The sequence below is a fragment of the Rhinatrema bivittatum genome, chromosome 8, assembly GCF_901001135.1.
Source record: "Rhinatrema bivittatum chromosome 8, aRhiBiv1.1, whole genome shotgun sequence".
Lineage (NCBI taxonomy): Eukaryota > Metazoa > Chordata > Amphibia > Gymnophiona > Rhinatrematidae > Rhinatrema > Rhinatrema bivittatum.
In genome coordinates this window covers 168,623,127-168,637,847 of record NC_042622.1, presented here as the reverse complement: position 1 = coordinate 168,637,847, position 14,721 = coordinate 168,623,127, and the positions used below count along the sequence as shown (strand labels likewise).

Genomic DNA, 14,721 nt, shown 5'->3' with positions numbered 1-14,721 from the left:
GATCTGAAAGGCTCCTGACTAGAGAACTTTACGACCTGAGTGCTCACCCATGGCGAAGCGGCGACGGGCGGTTAATTTGTGAATGCTGGTGCGCTATCACCCCGGGTATTATCTCCTGGTAAAACAGGGCAGCCGCACTTTGTACAAACTGGAGAGATCTCAATGAGTCGGCCGGAAGGCCCGAGAATAATCCGTTACAAATTATAATCCAATCAATCCTGTGAGGACCGAGGACTGTTAAGTCTCTGGCTTCTAACAGAGGCTTGAGGTGACGCAAAAAAAGACGCAACTCGGGGAACGTCTGCAGAACCGATTCTATGTGAGGATGCGTTGACAGTGCAGATTCCAGAATCACCCCTGAATGTCAAACTTTCTGCGAGGTGTCAAATGCAAAAGACAGCTAGAAAACGACTTCATGTAATGACCTCCGTTTATGGAGGTTAAGAGAGCGCTAGCTATGATGTAACCAGCTATTAACTGAGGCAAACTGAAATGTAAACCGGGATGAAAAGCTGAATGTTATTGGTGTAAACTTTGTCATTTGTGCCAGGCTAGCATGAAGCGAGGTGGATATTAAACTTAAGCTGTCGACAAGGAGGAACCCCCCCCGAGGGCCACCTGTAAAAATCGGGCGCCAAGAGATCTCTCTAGCTATTCTGATCTGTAGGATTTAAACCAAGACAGCACCGTACCATCGATTCCAACCTCAACTAAGCGAGGAAGTAAGATATCATGGTTCAAAGTGTCGCGCGTGGCAGAGAGATCCAACAGATCCAGCAGAGCCTGTCCCTGAATCAAAGCCGCTTCCCCACTGCGGTCAGAACTGGACAGTAAAAAGGTTCTGGTGCCAAAATGATTGCAAAACCCAAACTGTTATTGAGCCAGGACAGTCAGACGATTGTCTCAGTATTGACTTCTCAATCACTCTTGAAAAACGCGGAAGGGACAAAATGGGCTGAGAGTTGGAAAAAACTGTAGGGTCAGTACTCCCAGCCCCTCTGCTACCCTTTTCTTGCCAGGGCCTGCTGGAGGGGCTCATGCCCCCGCCCCAGCTGACCGTGACATTCTGCAGCATCGCTTCCTCTGGCCCGCATCGCTATGGTGGTCCTTCCGTGAGCCGAGTGCCTGCACGGGGCTAGAAAGGGCTTTCCATGCGACTTATAGTGGCAGGAAAACGTCCACACTGCCGCTGGAGAGAGTGTGCGGGCAGGACTTGAGTTTGGAGAGGACATGCTCAAAAGAGAACTCGGTTTCCTTTTAATAACCCTGGCAGTTACTTCCACAACAAGGAGCAACACTCCCCCACTCTAGTTCCTGTTTCTAATCCCAACCCAATCACATGACCCCTTGACACAATTCCTCTCTATCTTCCTTTAAAGGGGACAACACAGTCAGAAAGATGGAACTAGCTCTGTGCCCGATGCCAACCCTCTCACCGAAGGCTTAGGAGTGGAGGAGTAGCCCTAGTGGTTAGAGCAGTGGGCTACAAACCAGGAGACCACGGTTCGAGTCCTGCTGTCGCTGCTTGTGACCTTGGGCAAGTCTTCAGGTACAAACTTAGATTGTGAGCCCTCTGGGATAGGTAAATACCTACAGTACCTACTTTGAAGTGCTGAAAAAAGGGCGAAAAACGGAATATAAAAAATCTAAAACAAAAAAAAAAAAATCTAGAGTGCTCCATGGAGAACAGATTCAGTGCCTTCCTTTACAGCCTCTACCATCCTCTCAGAAAGCAACGCTCAAAAGCCATTTGCCAGGGTAAATGGACAGGCGGAACATTGCCCACCCTGAGCAACATGGAGACCAGGGTTCAAATCCCACTAGGGACAGGGAAGTACCTACAGCACCTGAATGTAACTCGCCCTGAGCTACCAGTGAGAAGACAGGAGCTAAATACTGGAAGGAAGGAAGGAAATGTGTGGCTGCACTGCGTGTGCGCTGTATCTGCACATTCCTGGACTGGGAAGGAAACAAATGGCCATGACTTTGGGTTTGCCAAACCACGGTGTTTGGTTCTGGCCGGAAAAAGGGAGGTACAAACCTCTGCGGGTCCTCTCTCCTTTGAGAGCCCTCAGACTTGGCATCAGAACGTGGATAACCTATGCTACAAGTATGCACATAAGTGACACCAAATTTTAAGAAGGACTTGTGCGCGTGTGTGTTCCCTTTCAAAGTTATCCCGCAAAAAAAAAAACGTTTGTCAACTTCTGCGCGCACAGTCCAAACTCCGCCCAGTCCAGGCAAACGTGACACGAGCATGTAACCTTACCCCCTTCAGCTCCCACCACCTTCCCGACACAGGGCACACTACATGTATTCCAGTCCAGAGCGCACGTGTCTGCAGAGCCCACACGTACAGGGCAGCACCTCCGAATAACCTTCTGCCTCTCCTCTCTGCATTCAGAAGGGGGTGGAGAAGGCAGCATGTGTCCCTGCATCTGCACCCTGCCAAATCTTCTTGCTTCAGATGCAAGTCAAGAGGACACAACATGCCTCTCTCCCCCACCCGCAGATCCTTAAAAAAATATATATAAAATAAAAAGGAGCATCTGGTTTCACCACATCAGGAAGATCTTCATTGTCACAGGGCTACGACAGGCTCCTGGGAGAGACGAGGGTGTCACTAACAAGCAGGGGAACCTCATTGCTAACAATGTCATGACTGGGACCTCTTTCCTCTCACAAGGCCAGGCTCGACTCCTGCCAGGGGCCCATCACCACCCTATACCACTTGCCATCTACACTGAGCAGGAACCGGGCTCCAGTCTCTGTGCAGGGTCCTCACAGATCAATAGCGCCCTTATCTGATCCCCAGGCCAAACGTTTCCATCTCAGCCTTGTGACTCAATCCAACAGTGCAGAAGCCAGCAAAGTCATATCCACAACACTGCCACCTGCCTAGGGCCATACGCACCACAGACCCACAACTCCGTGCTCCCACTCTGCCAACATCCAAACATAAGAACATAAGAAATTGCCATGCTGGGTCAGACCAAGGGTCCATCAAGCCCAGCATCCTGTTTCCAACAGAGGCCAAAACCAGGCCACAAGAACCTGGCAATTACCCAAACACTAAGAAGATCCCATGCTACTGATGCAATTAATAGCAGTGGCTATTCCCTAAGTAAAATTGATTAATAGCCATTAACGGACTTCTCCTCCAAGAACTTATCCAAACCTTTTTTGAACCCAGCTACACTAACTGCACTAACCACAACCTCTGGCAACAAATTCCAGAGCTTCATTGTGCATTGAGTGAAAAAGAACTTTCTCCGATTAGTCTTAAATGTGCCCCATGCTAACTTCATGGAATGCCCCCTAGTCCTATTATTTGAAAGTGTAAATAACCGAGTCACATCTACTCGTTCAAGACCTCTCATGTTCTTAAAGACCTCTATCATATCCCCCCCTCAGCCGTCTCTTCTCCAAGCTGAACAGCCCTAACCTCTTCAGCCTTTCCTCAAACACACACGACCATCCATGCCCTCATCTTGGGCACTGGGGAGGGTGGTCATACAGTGCAAGGCAGACACACTTAAGGTGGTCGATTTAGCTTGTTTGCATTAACCTCCCACATAGACCAATGCTTGAAAATCCCCTTTCAGGAAAGCGCCAAGCCCCAGGTTTCCTTTCACCACTGATCTGTCCTGAGCATTCTCGCCCAGTAAAGCCAGGATGATACCAAAATGAATTATCCTTGTGCTGGTCCAGGAATGTTCTGCTTCAGAAGACGGCAGAATGATTTTCTGCCTCTCTAGCGTACAACGAAAAGAGATGGGCTTTAACCTTCACGCTCTGGTTACATTCTGCTACTTTTTCCGCTGGGCAGCCTGCTGACCATTCTTCTACCCCCCGAAGTAGCCGCCCTGTCAGTGACTGGGTTCATAGATTGCACGGGGTCATGGTAAGAAGAGAGAAGGAAAAAAAAAAGGACAAGCACTGGCCCAGATACATCTGGTTCCTACAGACAAAGGGGCCTTGCACCTCTGGTAACCTGGTTATGTCCAGCAAACGATTTTAATATCTAGGTGCCCCTTTCACAAGGGGGAGGTTTTTAAGGATTAAACCTCAGGCAGGTCAAACGGCTGCAAAACTGTACTAGCAATGCTAAAATGACAGCTTTGGTTTAAACTAGGTTTATTAGCACTGCCGCTGCACATATGACAAGCAGAAGAAAAAAAAAAGAGAGAGAGAGATACTTCCCTTCCTCCTTATCAGCTAACCAGAACAGTTCCTCCTCACACGCACACGGCCAGGGAGCTTCTGCATACGTTCCCAGCCTCCAAGCTGGGGCCCAGGCGGCCCGTGGGTGTCCCCCATCCTGAGGGGCTATGGTACAGGTGGACAGGAGACGTCCGTGACTGGGGTATAACTTTTGCATTCACGGGTCACATGCTAGCGAAGCACGAGAGGAAAGTAAGCCAAGCAGAAAGGCCCTGCAGCGAGCAAGGCAGAAGCAGAATTCAAACGAATACTATTACCAATATAAAATAGCACGTTAATACTAACACCAGCTCAAGAAGGCAACGTCTGGAGGGCAGGCGGCACCCACGCCGTTTCTCTTTGGACAGGAGCAGAGGTCAGCGCGCAGAGCGCGCACCTTCCAGTCGGAAGGATTTTGCTCCTGGAAATTGTGCGGGGGTGGAGGGTGGGGGTGGGGGAAGGGCAGGCGGTACTTTTCTCCCCCCATCCCTGTCTGACCGTACGCTGGCTCCCACCGTAAATATATAAAAAAAATGCAAAGCAGCGTCTAAAACGTCCCAGCGTGGCCCTGTCGTAGCAAATCGCCTGCCTCGGGGGAAATGCCAAAAATATATGTATATTTTTTTCCAGGTGTACACACTACGTAAAGGTCAAAGAACAGAAACTCCCCCTCACCCTGCAAAACAGAAGAGAATTCTCAAGGCCCCCTCCCCCGTCTGAAATCCTCCTCTGCCCGGCTGATACCCGGTGCGGGATTCCACGGCCGGGGGGGAGAGAGAGAGAGATGTGAGATCCTTGTGCCGTTTCCCCCCTCCCCCAGGCCGGGTGCAATGCCCGGATGGCTTTCTGCGGCAGCTGGTTTCCAAAAGAGAAACACCATGTGCTCGTGTGCACCGCAAACATCACCCCCCACCCCCCCACATCGTCGTCCCCCCCAGAAATGGAAGTCCTCAGGCTGGAGCAGAAGGTTTCAGCCAGGAGAAGGGATTTTTTTTTTGTGGTTCGGTAGAATTCCTTCTGGGGGTCCCGTCAAATCCTATCCCACGGAGGAGGGGGAACCTTGAAAGCCACCCAAGAAGTGTTCTTTTTGCTGGGGTTATCGGGACTCTCGGACTGCAGGCGTGCTGGAGAAATGGGCCGCGCAAGTAATGAGCCCAAACTCTCCAGCCACCCCCACAGTGCCGAGACCAAGCAAGCCAGCCTGGCCCGCCCGGTCCTGGAGTGCCACAAACAAGTCAGGTTTTCAGGACGTCCACAATGAGTTCACGCACGAAATAGATTTTGTATACAATGGAGGCAGCTCATGCACATCTGAAGGCCCAGCACAAATCAAATATATACAAGTACATCTATCTCGCGCACATTCACTGTGGATGTCCAGAGCCGGCGGCGGCACACAAGGACCGGACGTGCCTAAACCTGGTATTTCGTTTTTCCCTGGCTCACAATCCTCCTTCTGCATTTATAGGACTGGCCCTTGTGCTGTCTGCACTGCAGAAGATGTTACTCCAACGGCTGAAATGTTTCTACAGGGCAGCGACAGACATCACCAAATAAAAGATGGGGAAACTGACAGAAGGAGCGCTGAAGGGACGGATGAAGAGTGGGGGAGGAGCAGCTTTTATAATCGATTTAATCACGTCTTCAGCGCCTGTTCAATGTTGGCTGAAGGTGAGATGTGTATTGGTCAGATAACCAAAAAGGCTTAAAACAAAATACAAAGCAGCACAATAATTAACAAAGAAAACTCCAAGACATCAAACAAACAAATAATTCAAAAATAAGTCACCAACAAGAAAAATACATCCAACAAAATTCAAACTTGTCCATCAAATGCACGAAACGGCTCAGAAGTAACAACATCCGTCCCCCGTCTGTCTGGAGGGGCCCAGTGGTGTGCGCTGTGGGTTCAGGAGCAGTCCAGACCGTTGTGTTAAAAGGACCGCTCTGGGCTATTTTGGGGGCAATTACCAAAGTGCACACCTGAGACCTCTAACAAAACTACAAGCCTGGAAGTGCAGGACCCCCCCTCCCCCCCTCATGTGTTGAGGGACGTCCCTTCCTCAGAGCAGCCCCATCTTTGGGAACACAGATTGGATGGAGTTCTGCAGGCACTCGATCCAAGCTCGAAATCCTCAGCCTGCTCCCCACACTGGGGCTGGAAAGACACCTGCCAGCACGTGACCTGTGACCTGCAGCTCAGGTGTGTGGTGACAGAGTCCTTACTGAGATTCTCAAGGCCTCGGATTGTCTCAGGCACGCCAGCAGAGCAATCCTTGCAATATTACCCAGCAAGAGAATATCAACGGCCAACACGCCGTCATCCCGCCGGAATCGGGGCGAGACGCCGGCCCAGTGCTTCCAGCAGCCTTAGTCCTGCATTCCCCGCGCTACTCTGGAGGGAAGTGACCTCAGACTCCAGGGTGCCCCCTGAGAGCAGCGGACAGTGGCAGACAGGGCCAACTTGGTTTGTGGGGTGGTAAATGTTTGCCCAGTCTCCAGAGAGCGCACCGTGTGCATCCCCTCCCCGACACCGGGGAAGGCGGTCCAGACTCACCAGCAGCAGGGCTTCTAGCTGATTGATGTAAATCTCCTCGCTTGCCAGGAAGCCCGACAGCACCAGCTTCCGCATCACCAGTCCCTTCTCCGAGTCACTCTCACCCTGCAGAAAGACAAGAAAAGTAGCCTGTAGTGTCTAGGTTATGAAACCCCTCGACATCTCAGCTTGGCACAGCTCACAACAACAGAACTGGCCAGGTGAGCCCCCCCCTCCCAATAAAATATCAGGGGGTGCAGTGCTCAGCTTCCCCCGGGTCCAGGCACTTCCTTCCTGTGGGCCCCACACCTCCAGTACTGCAGAAATCATTCGCGCCTCAAAGCACCAGCTCTCTGAAGGAACAAAAGCCATTAGGCCTGCAGTGACATCCAAAGTCACTCGTGCAACCAGGACGTTCAGTAACCTGCAACAGAAAAACTTCCAAAACCGGAGAAGCTCAAGGGTTTGACTTCCAAAAATTGTTCTTTAAAAGTTTTGATATTATTGCTGCTTTGTCTTTTCAAAAAAGAATATTTCAGCAGTTGAAGCATGGAGATTCCCCATGCTAATGACCCGGTGTCTGCTGTCCAGCATGTCTCACAGCTTTCTAATGACCCAGACTCGTTTGCCCCTACAGCAGGAATTCCCAAACATTTAGCCAAGGTGACCCCATTTTAGCTCTTGAAAATTCGCAGGAGGTGGGGAGTGCAGTCCCTTCTAATCATTCCATTTTCATCCTCCCCAAACCAGCCGGATCCATCCTCTCTCACGCTCCCCACCTCCGATCCCATCTCATTCCCAGCCCTTCTGGTAACTCCTAAAGGGATTCTGTCACCCCCCCATCTTCTCTCTGATCCCCATACTTCTCTCTCACATCCCCCCAGCTGATCCCTCTCAACCTCCAGCCCCTCTCTTACATCCCCCAGTAAATCTTCTGTCCCTCCCCCTCTCCTCCTCCCCAAACACAAACTCTCTCCAGCAGAGCCCCCTTCTAAAACCACCTGCCAGCTAATTCAATCCACAAACTCCTCCTGCATCTGATCCCTCCTCCTAACATCCCCCCTGGCCAGGGTAAGTGGCAACTTTCTTCTCTGGGCCCCAGGCCGACGGGTGGATGACAACTGGCGGGAAAGGGGGGGGGGGGGCAGGTTAATGACAGGAGCAGCGTTTCTGTCCTGGGTAGGTTCAGTGGCGGGTCAGGGGGCTGGAACAGTGGCAATTTCCACAGGCCCGGGCACCCTCAGCTCCCTCCCCTCATGGCTGGTTCCAGGATCAAGAGTGATCTTCCAGCGGTGATGGCATTCATACCACAAGTCAGCCCGGAGCCTCCGAGCCAGTGCCACGGCCCCAGGATCTCTTCATGCAGGGCTTCCTTGTACCCGAGAAACTCACGCGTGGATGGGGGGCCACTGCACAGCTCACAGGCCCACGCAGACTCCTGCTGCTAATGCTGCCGGCGAGAGCGTGCCATCTGGGGCACTTCTGACCCAGAGTCTGGAAAGCCCTGCCTTAGAGCCACGGGACTGAACACTGTATGTCTTCAGGAGTTTCCTGGCAGGGTGCAAATCCATTAAATGACCCAAGGTGTCATCACTCAGAACCTTCTACAGGGAAGCCAGAACTGCCTTTGATAAAACTTCCAAATCAACTACGAAATCCAAAGCTACAGCCCTGCGCCTTTAAAATTCTCTGCACCTCCTTTATCAGCTTGGAAGGATCATATCTTCCTCTGCAAACCTTCTGCTGCTTAACCAAGGCTCAGGATTTGCAACCAAGAGTGTAGAGGGGTCCTGGAGCGATGCTCTCTGCCCCGTCTCTGGATGAGTGTAGCTGGCAGTGGCACCTCCATTATACCTGGCAGATGCACAAGCTTCACCCATCCTACTCCTTAGCCAGAGCCCGCCTGAATATTTTAACGCCTTACAAATGCCTTGTGCTCCTCTACAGGAGGACACGAGAAAATGAAATATGCTGAAAATGAACCAATGCTCTGGCAGCATGTGTGTATGCAAAGAAGCTTGCACTGCTGCTGCCTGTGCTGGGGCAGGGTGTAGTGAGAAGCTTGCACTACTGCTGCTTGTGCTGTCCCTGCTCTGTGGTGGGGTGCTTTTTATATATATATATATATATATATATATATATATATGTCTGTGTATATATATGTGTGTGTGCACATGTGAGAAGCTTGTACTACTGCTGCTTGTGCTGTCCCTGCTCTGTGGTGGGGTGCTATATATATATATGTGTGTGTGTGTGTGTGTATGTATATGTTGTGCGCCTGTGAGAAGCTTGTACTACTGCTGCTTGTGCTGTCCCTGCACTATGGTGGGGTGCTATATATATATATATATATGTGTGTGTGTGTGTATTCGCGCGTGCGCATGTGAGAAGCTTGCACTACTGCTGTTTGTGTTGTCTTTGTTCTGTGGTGAGGCTGTGTGGGGAAGGGAGAGGGGGGGGGGGGGAGTAGCTTGCATTGCTGCTGCCTGTGCTATCCCTGCTCCGGGGTGGAGGGCAGCATGGCACTGGTACTGCCCATGCTGAGGTAACAGAAGTTTTCAGCAGACAGTGGCCAGCCAAAAATCTCATACAAGCTACCCAGCACAGAGAAAATGCAGAGAGGATACCTCCGCGCTATTATTAGCACAGACTTTGAGTAAGTGTAACTGAGAGCAGGATGCACCTCCTCTCCTGGGCAGTACCTGCAGGTCTCCTTTTCACCCTGGATACAGTTTACTGACACCTCATGTAGACAACATCTGCAATTAGAGCAATTATTTAAGAGAAGGCACAAATCACAACGGGGATGACTCGCCTGAAATTAATTCAAGGTTTTTGGGGGGGTTTTTCCCATAAAGATACAGTTTCAGCAGGTGACAGATTAGACACAACCAGTGTTTGAATTTAGCCACACCCTGGGATTTTCATCCTCTCTTTCAGGGACATACCCCAGGATCTCTGGTGTACACACGACAGACATAACTCCAGAGTAAAAATGGTACTGTCCACATCAGAGGTCACCAACACCATGCCAGGGCCTGGCGCAGAGTACCCCGTATTGTATCCTCATCAGCACTTCCTACAGCACTAATAATGCCTCTGGGTCTCCATTCCAAATACGGACCCTACCCCATTCAAAACCTTACAAACTCAAGGAGCTTTAGGTGGCACGGAGTTCCCCAGCCACACAGTTATGTGCTGGGCCAGTTTGATCAGAAACCCACTCCCTCCCCCTTTTCCCAATGCGTCAGCAACAATAGTTTATCAGGATACAGCTCCCTAAACTACTCCCTTTCCACCCCCTCCTCCCTGACACCTTCCCAACTTCCTCAGACAAACACCTTGAGGCTCCACACACCAGGGCAGGGCCTGGTAGCCACGTGCTGCAACTCACTCCAACATATCTCCCCTGAACTAGTCAGGGATAGGTACTAAAGACCTCAGTACTGAGACATACCCTGCATGACTCCGAAACAGCAAGGGGAAAGAGAGAGAGAGAGACCCTGCATGACTCCAAAACTGCAAATGGAAGAGAGAGTGAGAGAGAGAGAGAGAGAGACCCTGTATGACTCCCAGATTACAAAAGGTAAGAGAGAGAGAGAGACCCTGCATGTCTCCCAGACTGCAAATGGTAAGAGAGAGAGAGAGAGAGAGACCCTGCATGTCTCCCAGACTGCAAATGGTAAGAGAGAGAGAGAAAGAGACCCTGCATGACTCCCAGACTGCAAAAGGACAGAGAGAGAGAGAGACCCTGCACGTCTCCCACACTGCAAAAGGAGAGAGAGAGAGAGACCCTGCATGTCTCCCCAGACTGCAAAAGGAGAGAGAGAGAGAGAGAGAGACCCTGCATGTCTCCCAGACTGCAAAGAAGAGAAGAGAGAAGAGGGAGAGAGAGACAGCACCCTGCATGTCTCCCAGACTGCAAACGGAGAGGAGAGAGAGAGAGACCCTGCCCTGTGTCTCCCCACACTGCAAAGGAAGCGAGAGAGAGGACCCTGCATGCTCATCCCAGACTGCAAAAGGAGAGAGAGGAGAGAGATGAGAGAGACCCTGCATGTCTTCCCAGACTGCAAAGGAGAGAGAGAGAGAGAGAGCCCTGCACGTCTCCCACACTGCAAAAGGGAGAGAGAGAGAGAGAGACCCTGCATGTCTCCCCAGCCCTTTGCAAAAGGAGAGAGAGAGAGAGAGAGCGAGAGCGCGCCCCTGAATGTATCCCAAGACTGCAAAAGGAGGAGCGAAGAGAGAGAGAGGAGAGACCATGCATGACTCCCCGATTACAAAGGTAAGAGATAGAGAGAGAGAGAGAGAGGCCCTGCATGACTCCCCAGATTAACAAAACTGTAAGAGAGAGAGAGAGGAGAGAGAGAGAGAGAGGCCCTGCATGACTCCCACATTACAAAAGGTAAGAGAGAGAGAGAGAGACCCTGCATGACTCCCACATTACAAAAGGTGAGAGAGAGAGAGACCCTGCATGACTCCCAGATTACAAAAGGTAAGAGAGAGAGAGACCCTGCATGACTCCCACATTACAAAAGGTAAGAGAGAGAGAGAGACCCTGCATGACTGCCAGACTGCAAAGGATAAGAGAGAGAGAGACCCTGCATGACTCCCAGACTGCAAAGGGTAAGAGAGAGAGACCCTGCATGACTGCCAGACTGCAAAGACTAAGAGAGAGAGAGAGAGAGAGAGAGATACCCTGCATGTCTCCCAGACTGCAAATGGTAAGAGAGAGAGAGAGAGAGACCCTGCATGACTCCCAGATTACAAAAGGTGAGAGAGAGAGAGAGAGACCCTGCATGACTCCCAGATTACAAAAGGTGAGAGAGAGAGAGAGAGACCCTGCATGACTGCCAGACTGCAAAGGGTAAGAGAGAGAGACCCTGCATGACTCCCAGACTGCAAATGGTAAGAGAGAGAGAGAGACCCTGCATGACTCCCAGATTACAAAAGGTGAGAGAGAGAGAGAGAGACCCTACATGACTCCCACATTACAAAAGGTAAGAGAGAGAGAGAGAGAGACCCTGCATGACTGCCAGACTGCAAAGGGTAAGAGAGAGAGACCCTGCATGACTCCCAGACTGCAAATGGTAAGAGAGAGAGAGACCCTGCATGACTCCCAGACTGCAAATGGTAAGAGAGAGAGAGACCCTGCATGACTCCCAGACTGCAAATGGTAAGAGAGAGAGAGACCCTGCATGACACCCAGATTACAAAAGGTAAGAGAGAGAGAGAGAGACCCTGCATGACTCCCAGATTACAAAAGGTAAGAGAGAGAGAGAGAGACCCTGCATGTCTCCCAGACTGTATGGCCTGGCTCATATGATCCCAATAGCTGATACCAATGAGTAGAAAGAAATCCAGACCCACCAGGACGGGTCGTCTCTCTCCCTTCTGGCCTTTCTTGAGAGACTGCCAGGCCATACAGGGTCTTCCTGCATCCCCAAAATAATGCAGACTTGGGCCACACCCTGAGCTGCTGGCAAAGGCACAAGCTTCCCTTTCTCTGCCAAAGCTGAGCCTCTGCCCACCTTTACAACGAACAGGAACGAGGAGCACGAGTCGGGACTTGCTGGGGTCTCCGGCTCCAGATCTTCTGCTACAAAGATATCCTCATCCTCCAGGATCCGGTCCAGAAAGCCGATCGCCTCCTCTTCCTCCTCCATGGCTTGATCTAGGAAGCTCTGGGCTCAGCTGGGCCCCTTCGCACTTCGTTGCTGCTGAATGTCGCCGGGGCCGGTTGGCTTCCGCTCTGCCGCTCCCTGCGGCTGAAATGTCAGAAGGGTCGCCGAGCGTCCGATAAATGGAGCCCGAGAACTACTTGGCACCACTTCCTTAAAGCCTCTTCCTTCTGGCGGTGGGAAGTGGGCATGGTCAGCTTGCGGGCGTGGGGCAGAGGAGCTGCTGCAGGGGGCAGACGCGGTGAAGCCGGGGGGAGGGGGGGACGACTAGCTGGCCCCCCTCCTGCCCCAGCGACTTCCAGGTCTGGTTATTGCCGAGAGATGGAAGCAGCACCACACGTCCTCCTCATGTAGAAAGCGGAGAGGAGGGAGAGGGGAGGGCCTAGCCAGCCTGAAACGTCAGGCCCAGGGTGGAGAAGCAGACTCGGAAATGTGCAGGGAGGGAGGGAGATCGCACACCTCCGGCACAGCGGCTGCCAGACCCTCCCCAAATCAGGGCAGTGCTGGAGACGGAGCAGCAGCAGAGCCGAGGCGCATTGCTTACAATGCGCATTCCCTCCAAACCACTTCCTCCCTTTCACTTCTGGATCGGCTAAGGCAACGCACAGTGCAATCGTGCTAACCCTTCTAAAGAGCAGCTGGCTCGGTCCTCACGTTGCAAACCACAGCGCCCCTCTTACACACAAACTAGCAGAGCCCTGAGCCGGCAGTGACAGCCAGGGGCCGGCCCCCATCCTGTGCCAAACAGGTAAGGAATGGGCGGGGCCCCTGCCCAAGCCCCAAGGGAAGCGAGGTTTTGTAGCCATCAATCGACTCCCTGTCGCTCGCACTGTCACAGCAGCCGATCAGGGCCATTTGTAACCAGGAAGCAGCGTGCCCTCCGCAGGGCAATGACCGAGTCGCATGGGGCAACCTGATTGGCTACTGCGCGCCACCGACGTCATGCATGACATCATAGCCAATCTTGACCAATCAGGTTTTTTTCATTCTGACCTGGCAGGATCTTTCAAGCTTTTATTTCTTTATTTCACATTGCTTATTAAACAGCGTTCCTGGCCCAAAGCATTGTCCAAAAAAAACATGCATATGTTTTTCTTTAAAAATAGAATTAAAAATCCCAAGAAGCATAATAAAACTACAACAAACAACTAAACAACCTATCCATAATCACAATACAGTGAGCACCTTGCATCCAAAACAACAATGCTGCTTACTTTCAGAAAAATTATTCAAATTACAGGAAAATATTTCATATCTTAAATCATGAAAATCCAGCCACAAATCCATATCACCCCTTGAATTGTTGTCTTTATCAATTAATCCAATCACCAAAGACTCACCCCAAAATAAAAACAATTATATATCACGTCCCACATGGAAAAGAAAAGCCATTCCAGGATCCACATTCCCACTTTGGCCCTTATTGCACATTCATTTCATGAAAGATATCGCCCATTCTGAAAGCAAAGCCAAGTTTTCACCGTTTTCTCGCAAGGTCTAGTACTGCTCTAGCCCAACTTCCAGAATGTGGGTGCTATAATGGAAGAGGCCCTTGCTGCAGGTGAACCTGCCCCATATCCCTAAAGGGTGAAACAAACCATAGGGCTGCTTCCTCATCGCCATCGTGGCCTACAGCATGCAAATTTATTCCTACGGCAGTCAGAGTCCTTTCCCCTCAACACAGATACAAAAGCCAAGATCTTAATTATACGCAGGCAACTAATGTACAGGGCACAAAAGAAAGGAATCGAAGATCTCCTAGAATCTCCCCGTATCATTCTAGCAGCCGCTGCATTCTGGACTACCTGTAGGCTGTGTGTGAGCTGCTCCGGGAGGCCCACACACAGAATATTCCAGTAGCCCAGGTACCATGTAACCATGGCCTGGACAATTGTTCTTAAAGGATCTCATATCAAGAAAAGGACATAGTCTCAGCCACCCTCAGCTTCCAGAAAGCTGTCCGAACCGCTTGGGAGATATGAGGCACTCAGAAAGGCTTCACTTCAGCGGGAGCCAAGGCTGGGATCTGGTGCCATAAGCCTTTCAGAATTCCCCAGGGATTTCCCCCCCCCCCGACTTAAATCTGGCTACTGGATGTTGTCATTGTATGATGATTGGGACTCCCTCCCCCCCCTCCAGGAGCTGTAAGTGCTCTCTCCGCAGCATATCCATCCCCAGGAGCCCACAATAGCAAATGAGCTTAAACATTTTTAAATAATGTCAAATGGTTTAAATAACTTAAATAAAACCCCTCATGAATCACAACCATTCCCCTGCCACTCCTCAACTCATTGGTTTCTCACT

General features: G+C 51.0%; 1 protein-coding gene across 4 annotated transcripts in view; it reads right to left on the bottom strand.

Moving 5' to 3' along the window:
* ABR (ABR activator of RhoGEF and GTPase) overlaps positions 1–14,721 on the bottom strand; it is a 188,110-nt gene that overhangs the window by 69,711 nt on the left and 103,678 nt on the right. For 3 of the 4 annotated variants that reach the window (XM_029611251.1, XM_029611252.1, XM_029611253.1), the window contains exon 3: positions 6,761–6,865. In XM_029611251.1, coding sequence (XP_029467111.1) covers positions 6,761–6,865 — 105 coding nt within the window. Of the gene's footprint in view, positions 1–6,760; positions 6,866–12,267; positions 13,047–14,721 lie in introns of those variants that run through there. The other variant, XM_029611254.1, reaches the window with a different exon arrangement.